The sequence below is a fragment of the Scomber japonicus genome, chromosome 5, assembly GCF_027409825.1.
Source record: "Scomber japonicus isolate fScoJap1 chromosome 5, fScoJap1.pri, whole genome shotgun sequence".
In the NCBI taxonomy this organism is placed as follows: domain Eukaryota; kingdom Metazoa; phylum Chordata; class Actinopteri; order Scombriformes; family Scombridae; genus Scomber; species Scomber japonicus.
The window spans coordinates 7887256-7910359 of NC_070582.1; the positions used below are offsets into that span (position 1 = coordinate 7887256).

The 23104-nt window shown below is 37.6% G+C and overlaps 1 protein-coding gene across 1 annotated transcript; it reads right to left on the reverse strand.

Annotated features, from left to right (window-relative positions):
• Nucleotides 1-753: 753 nt before the first annotated feature.
• Nucleotides 754-5869, reverse strand: psma1 (proteasome 20S subunit alpha 1). Its single transcript, XM_053318787.1, has 10 exons — nt 5809-5869; nt 3505-3549; nt 3301-3402; nt 2721-2824; nt 2543-2631; nt 2190-2260; nt 1916-2045; nt 1541-1620; nt 1227-1331; nt 754-1087 (listed from the first exon to the last, which is right to left on the reverse strand). Exons 1-10 carry the CDS (start codon nt 5809-5811, stop codon nt 1022-1024), a joined length of 795 nt encoding a protein of 264 aa, XP_053174762.1. The 5' UTR covers nt 5812-5869; the 3' UTR covers nt 754-1021.
• Between the last annotated feature and the right edge of the window lie 17235 nt (nt 5870-23104).

Below are 23104 nucleotides of genomic sequence, written 5' to 3' on the forward strand. Positions count from 1 at the left end.
TTATTTTTTGGGAGGAGTGTTAGTTAAGTTATCATTCTTGGCAAACCTTTTTTTTCCTCTCAAGAAGAATCAGCTCTGTTGGGTATAACATTTTTAAATGAGAGCTGAATCAGAAAACTTTGAAAGATGATGAGTAAATGATTTAAAATACGACAGAAAAAAAATGCAATGTGGATGGAAATTTTGTGATAATATATTTTGCTTTCTATGTCTGGAGCACTGAGGGATTTTTGTTCACCATATTTCACTATAACATTAATTTGCAGAGACGGTTGTGCCTCGTCAGAGTTTTTGAGCTTCCTGTGGTCTTCATCAAAGTTGCATTATGAAATCATGCTTTAAATACACTTAAATTAGGTCCAATGTATGTTCCTTTCTAACCTTAATGTAAATGAATGCACTGTACTAACCTGAAGAAAAGGGACGAGACTTATCAGACGTGTTGAGGGTCTCCTCTGTTCTCGATAAGAGTCTAAAGTGGAGAAATGTCTTCCGCACTAATAATTTCAATTTTCAACAGACCTGCTGTTTGAACTTCTATTTAAACGTTTTTACTTTTATATAATTTATTTCGTCACTGTTAAAAAAAGCACATCAGTCTGTCTGATTATTAAAATAAATACTGTAACTGTCATTACCCTTCCCAATTTCCTTCAATGCCTTTTAGTTGGATTTGTTCCTCTAGCATCTCACAGTACAGTTATATTGTTTGTTGAATTAAAAATCATTAAACTGTAATTAAAAACAAAGAGCTTAATTCAAAAAAAGAGTTTATTACTTGTATAATGGTACACTTTACTCATACAAAAGCAACATCACATGGATTGATGTTAGCAGAGAATATTTTGGATTTAACAGTTTAGCAAGTGGCACATCACAACAACATCTTTTCCCCCTCTAAAAATTGCTCTGTTGAGTTGCGGTAAGTGTCAGGTTGGTCTGGGTTCGTGCCCGCCCCCCACCTCCCCCACGGATGATAGGAGGTATATCATTGGTTGGCCGGCGGAGTGACGGGGCTGCCTCAGTGCTCCATTGGCTCGTCGCCGGGTGCCTCTCCAGCAGCGGGTTCATCTGCAGGCTGGGCGACCTGAGACACAGAAATGTTCATCAGCACTTAAAGTTCAGGGTCTAAAACAAATTTTTTTTTTCCTGTCATTCAACCTGATAGGAGTTCAATTATTTGTTGTCTCAAATGAAACCAAGTACGATGGACTGAATTACGTTACCTTTCTCTGTGGCCTCTCCTCCAGTCCCTCCAGGAAGGGAGCAACATCATCATCATCATAAATGGTGAACTCCATATCCTTCCCCACGATGCCGATGGAAACATTCTGAAACATGTAAACATTTACCTCTGAAATTACCTTCATATTATCACAGTTAAAAAAAACACTTATCTCATTTTCACAAGTCCAACAATATCAGTTTGGTGTTCTGGTATTAGTATTGTCAAGAGCACAGAAGCTGGTTTTCCAAAAAGTAAGATGCTAGATCTTCTGTGCGGTGTCACATCTGCCAGCTGTGGAGCGAGTTGGCGTACCTTGGTAGTGAGGTCCTGCTCTGCGGGAAGGGTTTCTCTGAGAGCACGGAGGCCATGCTGGACCAGCTCATTCAGATTACCTGCAGAACAAAATAAGACTTTCTTAATGCATGTCCATTTCTACTTACTGATCAGAAAGTAAGAGAGTTCAGTACTGTGACAAAGCTAAAGAACACTGATGGGGTCATGACCAAAATATTTATGTCCAAATCAGTCGTCATCTCACATGTATCACACTAATCAACCAAAGATGAACTAAAACCTGACTAATCATTCACGTTCAGCTGCAAACCCCTACAGATCTCTTAGGTACAACTGGTTTCTTCTGAATATGAGACTGGAAGAAAAAAAAAGAAAGAAAGAATCTAATCTTACAGTCAGCAAACTTGTCCATGCACCTCTCCAGGTAAGTGCGGGCAGACTGGGAACGCGCTCCGATGGACATGGCTTTGCAGTCAAAATAGTTGGCTGACGGGCAGGTCTGGAAGATGTGAGGTCCCATGTCCTGAGTAACACAAAATAAACACATAAATAAGGTAAATAAGAGGTAATATCACATTTTTAGTCTCCAACATTTATTTTTTCACAACAGCCTCGAGAGAGAATTCTATAGATGTGAAAATAAAAAAAGGTATTTAAACAAACTTACATCAAAGCCAGCAATGAGGAGTCCAACGCCATAGGGCCTCCTTCCATACCTCTGTGTTGGGATTTGGGTTTCTGAAGGTTCAGTCAAGGATCACTGCTGCCATGCTTACAAGTTTTACTTTTCAGAAGGAGGCAGGGGTGGCAAAAGTATTCACATTCTGTACTTAAGTACTTGTCTAAAAAAAAAAAAAGTACTTACAGACCTCTGTTTTCCCATAAATGTAAGTTAGAGTAGGTAAACATACAGGTTATCACTAAAGTATATCAGCATTATTTATTATTATTTTGGCCTATTGGTGATATAATAACCAAAACAACATGACACTTGTTACTCCAGAACATTTTTGAGGATACTGCTTCCGACAAGAGAGACTAGACGTGATGCTGGGAGGGGCCTGTCGAAGACGAATCTGGAGTCCAAGCACTCCTGGCGCATGAAGTTACTGTTGGAGAGAAGTCGTTAGTATCGTGTTAACAACTTTTCTTAATCCACAGTTTCATCCAGACCACAAAAAAGGCATCTGTGACCTACCAGAGCAGTCTGGCATCGGCAGTGAGTCCAGCGATGGAGATACCGATGTGGTTGTCGACATGGAGAATCTTCTTCTGGTGGGCGGCCAGCTCAGACTGGGCTCTCTGAAGACATGAAAACACAACAATCCTGTGATAAACTGCTCCTCTTTTAAATGAACTGAATACTTTGCCTTCTTAGAAAATGTGTGTGTTGTAAAATATCTTTAAAAAGGTATGATACGACATGTTGATGTGACAAGAATCTATCTATCTATCCATCTATCTATCTATCTACCTACCTACCTTTCATTTATTATTAATGAGAGTTTAAAAACCAGCTGTCACCTCTAAACCATCTGAATAATGCTCCATGTTTTATTTAGCATGATCAACTGTTTTAAGTAAGCTACATTTTAAGATAGTTTAGGTAACTGGTATATTTTCTGAAACTGCTCTTAACATTTTTTATGCATTTATAAAAAGGGGGATATCTGGAAAATATCCAGGCGAATTATCAGTATAAGACAAGAAAACAGTAGCAAGACAAAAACATGTTATCTGAGCAGACATGAAAACATTAGGTGAGTATATAATTGTACCTTTAGTGCAACCAGGACTGCTTGGGTTCTGGATTTGAGTCCTACAGTGGCAGATCCTTGCTTCACTGCCTCCATGGCATACTCGATCTGATGGATGCGGCCCTGGACACACATGAACATGAACAACTCTGTTAACACGCTGAGCTTTCACATATCCTTTATCACACATTTAGAGAAAGAGAGAAAAGGGCAGAGCAGACGTACCTGTGGGCTCCATACTGTCACGTCGTTGTCGTACTGATTGCGAAACTGAAGATTAAAAAAAACAACAATGGTTTCAAAGTGAGAAAGGAAACATTATAATGATAAAACATAACAGCTGAGCTTACATAATTATCTTGCATTGCAGGTAGATTTTCTCTATTAGAGGCTTTTTCTTACGGACGAGCACATACGACCCTCTCTACCGGTTGATAGTTTGTGCTGCTCTAGAAGGAGGTTTTAAATTACTAACATGACTGAATAATTGATAAAAAAAACCTGCTTTGTGTACGCCCACTTACTAGAGAGCATCACACAGTAAACTACAAGCATTATATGAGTGGTGGAAGAAGAATTTAAAGCCTTTTCTTGAAAGATAGACTAAGCAAGGTTTTCCTAAAAAAGTGTACAGACTCATAAAACGAATGCCTTTTTTTATGATCTACCAGAAGTGTGTGGAAGTGTATTTATCTCTAATTATTATTACTACTACTACTGTGCTGTTTTTGGGGAACTTCTGGGAGTCAACCTTTGGGCAGTGGGTGTGCATAATGGTACACTAGTCACCAGGTTACAGCTATGTCAAAGTCTCTCCCATCTGTCTCATGGATGTATAAAGAGCTGCAGGTGTGTGTGTGTGTGTCTTCTTGACGGAGGGTGGGGCCGAGCCACACACCCACAAAGCAGAGAGGATAAAACTGCATTTACACAAAATCCAGCAATGCGACATCTTTCCGCAGGGTTTTGTGGAGGTGTGGTTGTGTCTATTTCGTGCTTCAGAAACACAGTTAAACAATCAGAAAAGTAACTTTTTATTGATCTGATTCACGGTTTTGTTCTCGCCAGTGTTGCTCTCTTTCTCTCTATTCAAGCCAGAGTCATGGGCCGACTTTGAATGGTGTGTTTTAAAATATCATCCTGCATATTATACCTTTGCATGAAAAAAATCATACCTTCGTAAAAGTACTGCAGTATTATGAGTGATTGATGTAGTTAAAGTATTACAGTAAAAGTAGTGGTTTGGTCCCTCTGACTGATATATTATTATATATGACATCATTAGATTATTAATAGTGAAGCATCAGTGTTAGAGCAGCGTGTTACTGTTGTAGCTGCTGGAGGTGGAGCTAGTTTATACTACTTTATATACAGTTAGCTAGTAGTTTTGTCCTGTGGTTCTCAACCTAGGGGCCAGGCCCCTCCAGCAGGTCACTATAAATACATCTGAGTGGTCTTTATTGGAATTGGTTTATTAAAATGAAACCATGTGAGAAGTATAGAGGGGAAAATCACAATTTGTTGGAGCTGTTAAGAAGACAGAGGTTGGAAATCACTGGTTTCATCTTTAACAATGAGTTACAACTTATATTATCCATTGTGTGAAATCTCCACTTTAAGAGGAATTAAATCTGTCAAAGAAATGTAGTAGAGTATATTACAATATTTCCTTCTGAAATTTGGAAGTATAGAGTTGGATAAAACAAAAATACTTTCTAATACTGCAAGTTAACTTGCTGAATCATCAGTGACCGATGACTGATATTAGGCAACAAACATACAATAAAAAAAAGTTAAAAAAACAATAATAGCAACAATTGGAAACTTTAAAAAATATAATTAACAACATAATAATAATAATAGTAATAAATAAAAACAAAGTACAGAAAAATAGAATATATAATATATAAAAATAAAACCTAGACTAGTATAGAGCATTACATATCAATTTGCAGCATAATGATTTGCTTTAAAACGATTAAAAGGACATACAGTGCAAATTAAAGCATTTGTTGGCTTCACAAATTAATTAATATGTCTGTAGTCAAGCGCATATTAAGTTATCTGGGAGTAAATCGAAAGTAAAAGGCACCTGAGCTCGAAGCTAACGAGATGCTAACAACCTCCCTGCTAAGTTAGCCACCTAGCATGCTAACTACTAAACCACTCAAATAATTAAAGTCACAGCGACGCAATCATACTACATTATTTATCGCTGACTGATGATACACTGGGTTGGTTCTGAAGATAACTGAATGTGATATCTAACAAACATCAGATGTGAAGAGTGTCTTTGGGGGGGAAGAAGATTAAACCGGCATCATCTCTGCTAACAGTGTGTTTTGCTTACTCACAGTGCAGCCAGAAGTTAGCATGCTAACGCTAGCTTCGTGTGAGCAAACTATCCATGTTTACTGCGATTCTTCACATACTGTCGCTTATTAAACTTATTGTGTGACTTGGTATATGTGTATACATGTCATATGTTGGTATATGGAGTAGAAATGTACTAAATTCATTCAGACTCACCATGTCTGCTGTAGGAAAAGTGTGTCGCCGCTCTACGTCTGCGCTGCGCTCTTCGCTTGACTTGTTTTCCTAGACAAGCCGTCACAGGAGAAACAAGAAGAGCACCGATTTTAAAATCATTGATCGATTCAGTAACATTTAGCAAATATACAGACATTACCATTATTGTGCAATTCTGCATAAAAAAATGTTTGTAAATGTTTGTTGTTTTTGTAAAGTAAATCTGATAAAATGAATATGTTAAACAAATAGAAATGATAAATAAAGGAATATTTAAAAGGATGGGTTCACAATCGTTTAAGTCAGGTGCCAAAATGAACATTAATATAGTATTTTTTTTTGAAAATTGTTATCATTATTATTATTATTATGTATGGTTTACTTATTTATCTATTAACTCATTTATTTATTTATTTTCTCATCCCTTTTTTATACTATTTTCATTATTCTTATATATATTTGTTATATATGTGTGCATCATCATAATGTTTTAATACTATATGTTTTATATTAAGATATATATATATACATGTTTAAGGGGACGAAGGGAGGTGAAGAAAAAAAAAGAAGGGTATTAGGTATTGATATTAAGTTGGTTAAAAAGTGTATTGATAATGCCAGGACTGTACTATATATATTTTTGGGATCTAAGGTGACTACTGGCAATGCCATTACTGTATGCAATGCTCTGGAAAAAAAGAAAGTGTTTTCTTGCTGTAATAATTCATCCTGTTCATATTGATCATTAGATGACCATTTTATAATAATGCACTTACAATGTAAGTGATGCAGACTAAACTACACAGTCATCCTTCTGTGCAAAAAAAAAATCTATTTAAAAGTTTATCTGAAGCTAATATGCCATCCAAATTAGTCAGATTAAAGAGATATATTTCCATGATACAGTGTTCTTAGTGTTACAGACACTCTTTTTGTTGCTTTATGAAAATTAAAAGGGTAAAGAGAAGATATAGCTATACTGCATGGGTTGTTTGATATTCTTTTAAAATAAAGCCTGTGATCATCACAGATTGCGCCCTACCTTTATCCTAACATTTATCACATAATGAAAACAAGGTAGGTGTGTGTGTGTGTGTGTGTGTGTGTGTGTGTGTGTGTGTATTTCTTAACAGTACTTTATCACATTTATTAGAGGAACCGGGTGTAGGTCTGTGTGGGGACTTCCCTGCTAAAGTGCCTCTTTCTCCGTTTCCTGCAGAGTTTACAGCTGTAGTGCTTTTTTATGAACACTAGGCGGCAGCAGTAAACTGGAGGAGTATTTGGCTGTGTCCGTTGACTGTATATAAATCTTTATACACAAATCTTTATAAACAGTCCGTGGCTGTGAACACACACACACACACACACACACACAAGTTCCAGACGAAAATAGTGGGTGTACTTTTGTGTGTTTTTTATGCCTTTTCATGTGTTTTAATACCAGTTATGGACATTAAAGACAATGAAAAACCTGATTGCACTGTCGCCTTTTATACAAACACGAAGGCACAGACAGAATAACACTGACATGCTGCAAGTCTATTTCAGTGCAGTTTCAACTTAAGTGCATTTTGTGATTAATTTACACAACTACAACTAAGACTTTTTCGTGTCCTGGAAAACAACAGTAGTGTCCTTTGCAGCATATTGCAAATAATTTCAGTCAAATCCCTAAAAATAAAGAATGCTGATTACAGTGGCTTGAAGAAAAAAGACATTTCGATAAATAAGTAATAAATATAGGCTATAATCAAGTTTATTCTGAGAAAATTGACTGAGCATTGAGCACTTTTACAGCAATGCCCTGAGTTCACATTCATGTAAGCTATAAGGATATACAATATATGATAACAACCACAGCAATAATAAAAGAGCAAATAAAGCAACTTGCAGACATGTCTGGCAAGAGTGAAACACAGCAATAAAAACAGTAAAATGATGAAAAAGTCAAATGACAACAAATAAATGAGTCTGCCAAGAAGGATATACAGCAACAATAAAAACAAGAAAATGTAAGAAAGGTCAAATAAAAACCATAAAAAGCAACCATGTCTAAACGTTACAGAACAACAGTAATCATACTGTCAAGATAAGACTTTGTGAAAACTCAAAATCACGGGAATGCTGGCAGTAGCAGTTCATGTGTTCTGCTTCTTGAAAAGTAAATGCATTTTAATAATTCACATGTGTTATTTCTGAGCCACAAAGCAATTCAGTCAATATTCTTCATCACCCGCTGCTCTTTCTGGGTGGAAAAAAAGAGAAAAGCTGGAGAATTAACTCATGACCTTTAAAGTGGAGTGAAAGATCTGTCTCTGCTCCAGAGACAATGAACTGGAGTGTGCTGAGGTCTGGGAGCAGAATTAGGTTTAAAAACTGCTTTATGCACAGTCAGCCGCGCTATAATATTCATCTAATTTTGGTGTGACATGTCCAGCTTGATAGAAAGCAGCTGATTTATAATCTATGAAGCAGCCGCTGATGTCACTTCCCAGTTAATCATAAATGCAAGGATTTTTTTTAAGGTACCCCAAATTCAGAAAACTGTCTTGGGCCACAAAAATAAAATGATTAAATGACGGTATTCTTCTGTAACCCTCTCAAGTATGAGTTTGAATTAATTGTTTATCTACCAGCCATGTCCATCAAATGGCAGACGCTATATATATCGTATAATATTTTTAAACATGAGCCCTTATGATGTGTTTCTTTATGATGATGAACACATTTCAACCAGCAGGTGTAATGGTCCTTTAAGAGAGAGTTTTCTAAATGTCCCTAAAATTACTTTAGGACATGAATGAATAGTATCTTAAAATGGCTTTCAGTTTAAAAATGACAATAAATACCCTAAATACCTAAATAATTGTAGTAATAACATTTATCGTGCATTTATAGCCTACTGTATACTATTAAAGACTGAGCGCCATTGAACCACTAATAATAATATAATAATTGTTGTTTTTAAATGAATGAAAGCCAGAAATAGCTCCAGTAGATATTGCTTTTACAGACTTGGATTCAGTATTTGTATTGGACTTTGTATTCATTTCCACCAGTATATTATTATAGCTTGTATTAGTGCAATTTAAATAATTACAATAATCCAGAATCCACTTATGATTGAAAACCACCAAGTAATGGTTCTTTGTACAAAATGGGAAAATGAACGAGATGTTATGATTAAAATGTCTGTCTGGAGTGGAAACTGTTACCTTTAAATGTTTCCATTGTTTGCTGTAGTTGATATTACTTGGTTGTGGGACGGCTCTACAGGTGATGCTGACAGGTGAGTGTCAGGACGCTGGCTTCTTTCTGCCTTCTACAAAACATACTCATATTTCCATTTCTGTAGGGAGTCTGTCTTTTTCCACTGTGTGTTTTTCTATAGTCAAAGAAATACAAGTTGTATGAGTTTTAAGTATCAATACCATAAAAATACTCCACTTTTATGTAAAAGTCTTGCATTCAAAATGTAACTTGAATGCAGCAGTATTAGCAAAAGAAAAAGAATGAACCAGAAAGTGTTAAATTATTGGGTCATTATTATTGATGCATTAACATCTGCATTACTTTGAGTGCTGTTATAGTTGGTTGAGTTTAACTTATGTCCTAATACTGTTATTTAATTTATAATAATGCATCATATTTTATATACTGATCATGTTGTGTATGTAAAATTTTATTTGAAAGAAATCAGAAACTATAAATAAATGTATTAAAGTAGAAATGTAAAGCAGTATAAATGGAAATACTTAATAAATACCCTAATATTGCACTAAAGGACTGTAAATATACTTTACTTTCCCACTGATGCTTCATCCTCCTTTACATCTCACCCTGAGTCTGGTTTTTAAGCCCAGCCATTGCTCGCCTTTTTCTCTGTTAATGATATCTGATGTACCCTTGATCCGGGGGAGGGGGGGGGTCTGGGGGGTCTGGTGGGCAAGGGAGGGGAGGGGGTGAATTAGTAGGGCTATGCTGACGAGCTCTCCTCCTCTGCCAAGGCAGCGGCAGCACGGCGGCGGCCATTACATCAGTGCGCCAACCTCCTCCTTTGTGATTGAGATTGTAGGAGCTGTGCTGAGCTCAGCATGTTTTTTTCCTGGGGGCCTCATTTAACTCTGCCAAACGGTCCCCCGTTTAATTTTTCAAATGGAGAGCAGCCTGAGTCACTGTGTGATGGGTCCAAGCCACACTGTGGACTCTGCGCTGGCACATGGTGGAGGGGAGGGGGTGGGGGTAGAGGGATGGAGGGAGACGGAGGTGTTTTAAGGAGTAGAAGCGAGCGTGAGTGTGCCCGCTCCTCTACTCATTCATGGTTTTCAGTTTGTTTGTCACACTGCAAGGAGTGAAGGGTTTGCTGTTTTTACCATGATGAACTTAACTTAGATTGAGACTTCATTTCTTTAAATAATATCCTGATGTGATGGCACCAGTGCAGACCAGTTTTTTGTGGGGGTTTTTCCCGTTAATGAATGCAGAACTCTTACTTTGTGGCATTTCACCGAGCTGCAGCCTTCACTCCTCTGATGACAAAACATTTACAGGTGCAATCTAGCTCTACCTATTTAATATACAGTTCATTTTGCATCCCGAGCGACTACATATTCCATAAGTCTCACCTCTTGCTGCTTAAAATAGGTCAGCAATGTGATTCAGCCTGAAAATGACTGGACTAATGGGCGAGAAAGGTGGCAGCTCTGCCAAGGTTGCATTAAGCTGGCAGCTACCTTATAACAAGGCAGGTCAGAGGTCACCAGCCGCACAGCACGCGGAGGAAAGCCATCTAAGTCCCTCCCCTCTCTTGATAAGTTTTATGGGACCGAATACTATACGGTATGTCGTCATTGACTTTAACATTTCCTATAGAAAGGGCCTGGGGTGTGCAGCGATGGGTGTGTGTGAGAGAGAGGGGAGGTGATGTGGGAGTCTTGCAGACATCCTGTTCACTACTGCCGTCAGTTTCCTGGTGTTGACGAAAGAGCTTATGCAGCATTTTAGTGGCAAATGGCTGAAGAGGCTTTTTCTTGCTAAAAAAAAAAAAAAGCAGTACATTGTGAAGCACTTAATAATATCAGCAGCAGCTAGATAGATAGATAGTCTCTTTGCTCAGTCCATGAACCTAAGAATAGACTAATGTAGAGGCTTTTTCATAAAGTGCATACATACCTCATCTTGTGTCTGTAGAATAACCAATATGACACAAACTGGTCTGCTTTAAACCACCTGATGCCAACAAGCCATACATACATACATATATACACACATGCTGTCTTTTGAGTGGTTCAAATTGTCATCACGCAGTAATCACTCTTTACTGTCAGACGCAAATGCAGTGCTGGAAGCAGTTGATTTCAGTCATTATATTAACAATGATTCAAAATTTCCTATCCATCATTTTCATTGTTTTAATGCCAGGAAATGCTCCCACACCAGTGCCGGAGTACCAGAATCCATCATTTTAATGTTTTGATTGCATCTGAGAAACTCGCAGAGCAGTTTAAAAAGTTTTGGTGGACCCCCTCCCCCTCCCCCTCCCCCCCACAAACAAAACACTAATACTAATGATGCCATGATATGATACATAAATTCTTATAAGAGGTGAAAGGCTGAAACAGGAACACATTTCAACATATATAGTGATTACTGTTCTATAATACATTTATTCAGTGTTTGCTCAGTGCTTGCAAAACTTTAAGATATACAATAAATTCTACAATAAATCCTTTATGGTTTGGCTTTCAAGACCTCTTAAAAGAGGATGTCCACTGACTACAACATTAGCTGCAGGGAAAGCCCTTTGCCACTCAGGACTGTACCTATAAAACTTTGTCTAAATGCTGATATGATGCTCTTCTTGAACTCACTCGCACACTTTTTGGTTAGTTGTTGGTTACTGTTGTTATGACGTTCCTAATGACTTTGATGATCCCCTGATATTTCATGTAACTCCGCCAAGAGATTATCCACAGACAGGCTAAAACAGATATCCGATGCAAGTATCACAGTGTTTATAATGGATGCTAATTTGCAATACTTGTCCCTCGAAGGGCTTTTATGAAAATAAGAGATTAAAATAGTAAAGTAAAAAGGAAGAAAACTGAATACAGCTTGTCCAAAAGGTACAGGAGACTTATAAAACTAATGCCCAAATTCACTTCGCCCACAACCATGGATAATTTCTTTCTTTAAAGTTTTCAATTAAATTCAAAATAACTTTATTTATCCGTTAGGATTTAATTTGTGTAAAAGCATAACCAGACAAATGACAAACACAAAGTTTTAGATTAAAGTTTAATTAGATTAAAAACACAGGCCTGTCTGTTTTGTTTTTTGCTTTGTTTTTTCTCTCAACTCATTTAAAGATGAAATTGACTAATGAAACTGTCTATTGACTTTATCGGAGGACAGATGTAATTTTTACTAATGTGAGGACAGAGTTATATCAACTTACATCCTGGTTATACTCATAAAAATAACTCAGGGGCCTGGTTCAGTTGAACAAAATGCTGTTGCTTTTGCCTTAGACATTTAATATCAGCCCATTTCTGCTCACCAGATAATTGTGTTTGTGAGACATAAATCTGTTATGGTCAAATAGTCTAAAGCCACAGACTTCAGCTGGTTTTGTTTGATTTAAAGGAAATGGATTATATTATCTGTGTCATGCATCTACTATACTAATTTTATTTATTGCTGTTTTTCTAATAATCTGGTGTAGTGGTTTGAATATGTATCTTCATGTGGGGACAGCATTAGATGTTAGGAAGTCTTATTTATTGAGATTGATATGAGCATTGTCTGCAAGCTGAGTCTGACATATCCTAGGGAAAGGCATTGCCAAGTAGCTCAGGCCACTGGTTCTCCAAGTGAGGTTTAGGGACCTCCAGGGATCCTTGGGGGAGTTCCAAAAAGGGAATAATTAATTTTCGCTATAATTCCACTCATAAGTAACACAAGACATGATGTATAACTATTTTAGTCAGGAGTTTTGTACATTTTCTGCAATAAAACATCTAAAAGCAAAAGTCGTATCAGATGCGGCACCCTTGGAACAAAATCTGATCAAATTGGGGTCTAATTTGTGTCTATGGGTCCTTGATGTGACAAAGTTTGAGAATCACTGGCTTAGATTATAAATGCAGTGGTATGTGGTATAAATTCATGCATACGGGTCCCTATACAATAAAAACTAACTAAATAAATGACCGATATAAATATGAAAAAGAAACTTTATTCATTTTGGACACATCCATAGGTCCACATCAACAAAACTAAATAAATAATGTCACCTTTTTGATTTAGTTAACATGGCATTTCCTCTACCAGCCCCACAATGAACTCAACATTTTTGGCCCCATTTTTGGTAAAGATTCAATGATAGCAAAGTTTCTCGAATTTTTGTCTTACTTCACTATTTAATATTCTGTTGTAATGAGCATCTCACCCACAGAGGACTGTTTCCATTGTTGCTTTTAGTCTTAAATTTGCTGCTCCATTTATGAGTTTCACTGTGTTGATTTGATTAAAGCAAATATAACACACAGAAAAGTCTTAACCACACAGAAAAAATGACTGCATATAACTATAATACAATTAGACAAAGAAGAGCTTGTCTCCATCACCAGTTGAAAACAAAGTCTCTACATCATCTGACAGAGCAGGAAAATACAGTTATGTAAAGATTTTTGAGTTTTGATGATAACTCTGTCTGACCTCATTTAAAAAATAAAGCACTTGAACGATTTTTTCATTTGTCATCTCTTGTCAGTGCATGCAGAAACATCTGATGACACCAAGCCTACACAATGGAAACAACCAATCATTCCTGCGGCTCTCCAGCAAACGCTTAAGCATTAATCACATTTCCTCATCTAGCGCTGCACTGTTGGAATAAAACTAATTCAAGTGGTCACTTCTGGAGGCGAGAGTCTTGTCTTCTGTCAGATAGCGCTGCACTGATCTTTTTGATATACTAAATTAATATTTGACAGTAGCAACCGCCACCCACAGCCCCAGCCCACCCACCAAAAAATTAACTGATACCACAAATCATCTCAAACCTCAGGATTGATTTGACTGTCAGTCTTTTTCTGTGATGACACACGACTCAATGACAAGCAAGTGCTGGAAGATGAAGAAGTTGGGAGGGATTTACAGCTCGCTTTCATTATGAGTCACCCTTTTATTCTGTTGTAGGTCCAGATCATATTTTTCTAGACAATGATGTATTTCATAGTAGATGAATGACACAAAAGCCAGTCTGCCATGTGATACATCAGTATGATTTCAGTTCAAAGAGCTTCACATTGACGTCACCCATCACAATGATTTGATTGATTGTAGTAAATTATAGACAAAGAATGTAAAAGACTGACATACATCCGGGACTACTATATTTGATTAGGACAATTTTGGCCAGTATGTAAAAATAAAAAAAGACTTCAACCTGTATTCATCCATTGTTTTGGCCAGTTGGGGGCAGCACAACAAGGTGAACAGTTGCGTTTTTACACATCCAGCAGATATGTGACAACATAAGCATTAATTTAGAGTCATGTTGCTGGACACCTGATGAATGTAGGTCCAAGTCTTGAAGGTAATATCTGCTAAATGCTCAGCTTTTATTTGTGTTTGGGCGCGGTTATACGTGTACTCCTGTACACTTCAGGTTTGATTTGATTTGAAGAAAGGATTTACATTTTTTCTGTCTTAATTCAGTACTCACATACCTTATGTTGATGTGATTCCAACGTAAGAGATGGGAGACAATATCCACAGTCTCTGTTCCAAAACAAGTTAAAAAAGTTAAGAAAAGGCTTCAGGATACAGAGAGACAGCACAGTTGAAAACAAATGGCTATCCTTCAAAGTTACAGTCTTACAGTTACTTCAAAAATGTGAATTTATCCTTTAAAAGACTGCAGTTAAGTTAAAACAAGATTTTCAGCTGGTGTCAAGGTAAAAAATGTTCATACCTGTTTCAAACAGCCACAAATCTCTTTCTTTTAGCTTGCTTTCTCACCTGGACAACTGCACACCTGGCCAATCGCTGCATGAAGTGAGCATGATTGTCAGGTTGTTAGTTTTTGGAAAAGAGTTGCAGAAATTTTCATAAGCATCCCTCCAACTCTCAAAAAATAGCCTGTTAGAGAAAAATAATTAATCTGTTCCTTTCAAGCCAGGTGTATGTAACCGTTAGCTCCTTTAAAGCTGTTAGCTACTTTAAAGCCAGGTGTATGTAACCGTTAGCTACTTTAAAGCCAGGTGTATGTAACTGTTAGCTCCTTTAAAGCCAGGTGTATGTAACCGTTAGCTACTTACTGTGGTTTTGATTTGAAGTTTCAATTCTTTAAAACAATAGCAGAGATATGTTCTGTTTTCAGCTGCACATTTATAAAAGAAGAAACAGTGAGCCTTCATTTATTACCAAAAGTTTCTGAATAATCAAGAGAAATGGGTGAAGTTTATTTGGAAAAATCATGATGTCAGACTTGCAGAGAAAACACAAGTTTGCAGTTGCCATTTTCAAGAGTGCTGTTTTGGAAACCTAACACAAAAACATATAAAAGCCTGATGCTGTACCATGTACCGTCCCCATTTATTCTGGGGACACAGCGAGGACCACTGGTAAGTTTATTTTTCTCATGTTTTATGCATTGACAAATCTGCATAGATAATGTAACAGTTAAAAGTTTAAGTTTTAAAGAGTTTTTCAAGTTTTTTTTAGCATCAGTCCAAAAGCAAGACAGCATTAACACCATCAAAAACGAATGATGAACCAACAGAAATAGACAATTTGGTTATAACATTTGTGAAGAATTGCTAAAGAAGTTATTCAATTTAGCTCAAGAAGCCTATGCAATCCAGTGAATTTCTCCTTAGAAACTTAATATGCAGTGCAACAGACAACAGCCAGGCAATCAATAGGTTTTGTTAGAATTAATTACAATATCCCCCTGCTTTAAATTTCATGTGACGTGACCTTTGTGTGCTTGATGTGGAATTTATATGGAAGCTCGTGGCTTACTATAGCCATGTGTGTCGGATTAAAATGAGTACAAGTTGCTATAAAAAGCCATTGACTGATTTGTGAGAGCCATGGCTATGTGATTATGTCATCAGCTTTATTCTGGCATTGTGTAAGTATGTATCATGGGTTGGCGGACCAAGCATGGCAGCAAATGAGGACGGCAAGACCTGCCAATCAATATTCACAGATGAGGTAGTCCAGCAAAGATTATACACGGAGGAATACTAGGTCACAGCAAAAGGTTAGCTCAGTTTGATATTTATGCTATTTGGCTTTTTGGGCTTGTCTGTTTTGGAAATCCAATGAAATTCAAGTCTAGACATATTTGGATGTCTTGAGGGATGACTTCTTTTTCAAATAATATTTTTTTATAATAAGGAAAGAATGTTTTACCGATTTTTAAAAAGTTTTTATGCCTAGAAGAACATGGCAGGTTTTTATTCATAAACCTGCCCACTGGTGAAACATTGATTTGATTTGTCACCTAATGTGCACAGGACACTTTAATGACAACGATCAGGTGGGCGTATGATCAAGTGTTCAACCCTGTGGAGACACCTGGCTGCTCTGGCTAATCTATTCATTAAACCCTCTTAATGGCCTCTTGTGCTTCAGGACCCATCATGTCACAACAATCGCTTTTATGAGTGAAGGGCACTTTTAACTGCATTTGACTGATTGGAAAAACCGTCACAATTTCTGGTGGTGGAGAACAAAAAAATGCAACGGTTGAACACACCATATTAATTTCATTGCCATGCTAGCCGAACCATTAACTGGTAGACTCAATTACGTCAATGAGGGTGACATAACAAGGGAAAGAAGAGGTTCACGGGTCAGGAATTTGATGGTTCACAATTTGAGATGGTTTCCTCTGAAAGGTAGAACAAGGCTCTCCAAAGGCTGATGAGTACTCTTTGGCGAGACACGAGGCAAACTTGTCAGCAGAAGGTAAAAGACGAATGACAAAGTAAGACAGAAGAGGTAGTGAAAGAAGATAATGCAAAAAGGCCTAACTGACAAAACAAACTTTTTACAAAAGATACAAGGAAAGACTTTTAAGTGCACCCTGATTAATAAAAGAGATGATGGTTGAGACATTTGCTGAATAGATTTAGATTTGGGTAAAATGCTCATGTTTCATATTTTTGCCTGTTGATGAAGATTTTCCTACTCACTTTCATTGTAACTTGAGCATACTACTGAGAGCCAAAAATTTCCATCTCTCAGCTTTGCTGCAGAGGCAGAAAAGAAGGCAAATTCTTGGTTCGTGGCCAGGCTTTATAACCGCATAACGTTTAACTTTCTATAAATACCACGGGATGCGGTCCAAGTTGATCAAGTGTGATTGAATCTGAAATGACTCCAAAGATGAGAGCCAAGTTTCCTTATGATACTTCAGAGGAACTGCTTGCCTCTGCCCAGCTTTAGACAGGGCACCAGCCTGAGTCACTCCACGGTCTCTGAGCAATTCAAGCAAAAGTAATCATTGCAATGCACAAAATCTCAAGTGGGATTGGTATCTTAAAAGGGCAGTCGAGCTATGCTTGTCGTTGCGTAAGTGTAAGTTGTGTAATCAAAGGGGCTAATATCACCACTGTTATTACGCCTGTCAAACTCCTTTCATATGTGGTTTACAATGATAATGTTGATGTTTATCATTCAATATTCTTTGTAAGTGTTTAAATAAGTAGTGGTTGATTTCATAAAAGGTAAGACAGAAACAGGCTTCTTGTGACAGTCAATTTACCGGCAGAAATGCTAAAAACTATTGCTTTAGCTAGCTTCCTAATTAAGACAACTCCAGCTCTATTAGTTGAAACACTGACTTTGGTTCCCTATTTAACATTTTCATCTGACTCTTTTCAAATAAGAACCCTGTAAAGAGGTCTTACGTATGCACTTGATGCCTGCAAACATAATATTCAAAGAAAACTGACGCCAAAGCTGCATGTCCTATCACTGGATTACACTTGTATTGTAGTGTAGATCTGGTCAGTTCTAAAAAGTCAGTGGAAATTTTCCCAGGTGGAATTGACACAAAGATTTCAACTTGAATGAAAGTTGCGACGTACTGGAGCTTTATTAAACTGCTCCATAAACATAAAGACACATGTAGAAAAGAAGAGCGACTGGAGAGAAATAATAGAAAGAACCAGTTTGTAGTAGTTCAGTTAGACACAAATATCAGGCACAAAGCCACAGACACGGTCGGTCAGTGTGTCCATTTCAAGCGAGACGTGGAGCTAACATCAGCCAACATACAGTTGTTGTAGTCTATTGGGTGTTTGGAGTGTAAAAGCAAGGCCACCTCAAACACAGTTATAGTTAGAACATAACCCTTTTTGGCTGCTTAGAGTACATTTTCCCTTTTTCAAATGATGTGCTTTCACTTTAATGTTATGAGAGAAGAGGCTTGTGAGAAAAAGGCTTTTATGATGAGGACTAACAAATGTGTTTGGCAAATGTAACTCTATAGTGTAATGTTGGCTGGGTTTGCTGGAGTTTTAAAACCAAATCCAACAAAGTGCAGGAGCCACTAACAAAGTGGGTAAATACTGCATAGTAGATGTACTAGCTGTATATAAAGATAACCTGTAGTTAGTTAAAGATGCACTCAGCCTACAACTGATGGTACTAGTTAAACATGATAATAATTGCAGCTCATATTAGAGCATAAAAAACGTACAATCCAGGGTTACAAAAATGGTTGCCATGATTGGACAGTTTCTATTAGGGAAAGAAATTCAGAGAAGGGTCCATTATTCAGTGTAATAGGTCTATAGCTGGCACTTCAGTCAGTATTATTGATGGCACATGTTTGGACACTGTTCTGCTACAATTACTCTATCTGTTTTTCAACGCCTTGTTGTCAAGTGATGCTGTACTGGCTTAAGAGTTCTGTCATTTAAAAAAAAAAAAAAACATATTTAGCTTAGCTGTGTGCATCAGCGTCTAGTACTTCAAGAGGTTCAGCCTGTTATTAGAAAAATGTAAGTGGATGAAATAAATGATTGAAGGAATCTCATAAGGTTTTATGTTGAGCTGGCAAGCATAATCGCTGAACAACTCAAATCCAATTTCACTACATTTCTGCTGGTCAGATCTCTTCATTCATTCTCGTGTAATCATGATAAATAGGGCTTCCAACAGGCACTTTTCGGAAACACAAACTCTTCTTTGTGTTGCTCCGTCCGTCCACAGCATTTGTAAATGTCCAGCTATCGATTGCTGAGAGGTCTCTTTTTCTCGTTAGCTCCTTTTTCTTGAATGAATGTGAAGTGGATACAAGCAAATGCAGCTCAGACAGTGATGTCAGAGCCAGGGGCCAACATCCCTCCCACGCTGCAATGCTGAAGGCCCCTGATTGATGCGTTGAGGTTTCAACGATTGAATGTAATCTCCCTAATGTCTGGGAATGAACAACAGCAAACGCCTTGAAACTTAGACCACACTGCGTGCTCCTTGACATTTTACATGCTTCCCTAACAAATGGCTTTTCCCAAATGTTAGCTTTCCCAGTCACTTGCCCCACCAGTTTAACAGATGTTAAAGTGTGCAACACCTGTTAGACACTACACATCCTACAATTCTTCCTGTTCCTGCTAATCCCAGTGAACACACCATCCCAGGTGTTTAAACACAGTCCCTCGATTCCTTGATGTAAAACCACAAAGCGACACCAGTTCCACCACTTGAACTTGCATTTAATCAGGTGGCGAGCCCTCTTTGTGGTGGCAAGCCACTGATTAGATTTGGAGATTGAGAGCCATTACAGGAGGCTGCAGTTGGATAATGACTTAAGTGCTGTTTCGCCTTCCTTTCTCTTCAGGAAGTGATTTATCTGGATTGGTCTGGCCTTAACTGACTGGGAGGTGCCCAACAGTGAACAGTGCCATTCATAGATCATATCACCCTGCTCTGACCCTATCAACACTCCCTTTACTCCCAGTGGTGATTTATGGATTCTGAACATGGTAAAGTAAGACATTATAATACTGATTATAATCACAGCTTGTGAGATGAGAGTTCTGGCTTTCACTTGTTCTTGTCCTTCATGCCGTATGTCATTAATATGACAATTGTCTTGTACATAATTTAGAGTGACAAGGTCAGAGCTGAGACAATTGGTTGATTAATTGTTTTGTCGATTGCAGACTATCAAAACTATTTTGATAATTTATTAATAGTTTAAGCCATTTTCAAGCATATATTGTGCTCCATCTTTTCTCTGCTCTGTAGCATAGTAACCTGAATATCTGTTTTGGGCTGTTGGTAGTTTCAAACGAGACATTTCAAGAGAGATCCCCTTTGATTCTGGAAAATTGGGACTGATATTTTTTCATAGACTGAATAATTAATCAATTATTTAGGAAAAATAAACCTACTGATACAACTACTGATACTTAATATAAAACATACATAACTGTAACAAAAAGAACAATGAATATTTTATTAAGTATCATGGAGTTAAATCATAGTGGGACCACACAAAACATCCATAAAGTGAATCCTCAATGTCCAGTGGCTGCTTATACTTTACTTAATGATTTCCAGCATTTCCTTGAATATTCTTCATTAAGCCCGGGAGAAAAGGCGTGAACTTTTTCCGTTCATCTGTTGGTGACACTGGCAATTCAAGTATTGATACAAATGATTTTATATTGTTCTTCCTTTTTCTAGGAATCACAGATGCACTCATTTGTCTGGTTTTAATCATTTGCTTTACAAGTTATTGAAAGTGAAGCAACAAATATCCGTTGAAGATCCAATATCCAATATCGGGCCTTACTTGTCTCTCATTGTTTTGTGTAGGTGGAGAGAGCGATTACAACAGCTGTCAGCCGAGAAACACTGAGAGTCCTGCCTCTTGAACAAACATTACTTGTATTGTGGCTCCATTACGTAATTGATTATTGAGACTACTGTCGGTCGCCTCAATATTCCAGTTTAGGTGTATGAGGTCATTCATTGTCTGGTCGCTTTGAAGCCAGAATAAAATGTTTATATGGCCACAAACATGTTGTGGAGCCAGAGCAGAGCCTTTAGTATGGCATTGTTTATAGGCCAGTGTTTTCCAATGAGGGTGAGCAAAGTGGGTGCAAGTTAAATCCTAAGGTCATGAGATGATTGACTTTGATAGGAAGGCAAAAAGCAACAAAAAAGAGGGGAAAAAACATTAAACACAAACATAAAATTGTTTCTTTTTATTCTTTAGATATGACATGTTTTAAGATTTAGATAGATATTTCTTGTAATATGCTGGATAATTAAATCCTATAATAATTATTCAAATAAAACCATCTGAGAAGACAATGAGTGTTTTTCGGACAAACTGGTCACCACCATTAGACACGCCAAATGCATCCTGTGACAAGGCTTCACAAGCTAGAAATCACATCACTGGTCTGGGTCAGAACTGGCATGACAAGATGTAAAGTTAGGAGTGAGACAAAAGTTAAATATACCTTTTTAAAATAAGATAATCCCTTATTGCGGCAAAGGACATAGCGAAATGACAAGAAGCTCAATAAAAAAGCAAGATATGATAAATGAGTAAACAGTAACAAAAGAAAAGGAAAGACTGTACTGTTTAATTGACAGCATTGGACATAGAACATGTTGGTATTGCACAGTTTAGTATATATTATATTACCCATGAGTGAATGATCAGTTTTGCTGTGTGCAGTCTACTGCGAGCATGTCGATTGTAAAGTCTTGACAGCAAGAAGTTTCACAGCAGACATTTTGATAGACATTTATTGTTCACCAACACTAAATTATTTTGGCTTCAGAAGGGTGCACACTGGACATCTGTGGCAGCTCAATACACTATTATCTGAATATTAGCAGATCATTGTCTCATAATGCGAGAGATTAAAAATTAGATTATGAGAATATTATAATGGCATAAGACCTCAATTTATTATTGTAAAAGCTACTGTTTTTTTTATGACACAATAAATTTGATATGGTCGATGAGCATCTTGGAGCACAACATTAGCAGGACACAGCTTGTACTGTACTGTTTCTCACCCCAAATAAGATATAAATTCTGTTAGGCCAACCTCATAAACAGAGCAGTAAATACTTACCTTTTATTGCAGCAGTTGTATGCTGTCCAATGGAAACTATGCATCTTCATATTTTTTTTTTTGGGGGGGGGGGGGGGGGATTATGAATACAGACAATTCCCTATAATCTCTTCCAGTGGACAGCCATGGTGTATAGAGGTAGAACTCAGAGTCCACCTACATGCTTTTTGCACATATTGAACTTTCATTTCCACATGAGATTCATCCCGATCCAAACTTGAGCAGCTGACACATGGCACAGTGTGAAATGACCCCGTTGTGTGTATGACTAATGTATGTGCGTGTGTATGTGTGTTTACGTTGGACATGAAAAATAACTCTGCATCACCTCTTTAATGAGCTCAGTCATTACGTAGACATATGGCACAGTGGGTTTACATGTCCAGTAATATCAATAACAGCATTTGTGTATGTTAGCTTCACTTCTGAAGGTGTGTATTTTCTCTTACGTTGACACATGAGATACCTGATTGACCTGGTAGAGCTGAGCCATTAAGATGACATATCCCATAACGTTTGTGCACATCCAATAATGCAGAGGAAGACATAGTGGCCACTGTGTTCCCAGTAATAAGTTACACTAGGGTGGGGGCGTGTTGATCTCAGCTGGCTTCAAAGGTTACCGTATTGACTGGATGCTCCAAAGTTTTTTCAGGAAGTCAGGGAAAACTTTGGAGGAGTCAGGATGACCTGCTCAACTCCCTGGGGTGAAGTGTGACGCTGATGACCCGAAAAGAACACCCACTCTGAAAAAAAATCAGTGCACATACTGTCTCTATGTAAGCAGGCACGCACAGTACAGATACACTCACCCACACGCAGGCATACAGGATATGTGTCTGTGCTCACACATGCTATGTAACGCAGGTAAAAACAGGAACCTTATGTTTAGCTTAACGGTCTGTCCAGTCGATGTTGAAAGGCCAAAGGGTTTTGCAAACACACCCAACTAGAAGATCATATAGACCTTCAATTTAAGTTAAAATACATCTCTAACAGGACTTTCAGTACAGAAGTGTATGCCCCTTTATCTTCTCTCCCTTGTATAAAATCTCTAATGGACCCTCACTGACATAATAACTCATTCCCTAGCCCCTTATTCTAACATTAACCATCACATTACCCTCAACTGGACCTAAACCCAAAAACTCTGACCTTAACCTTAA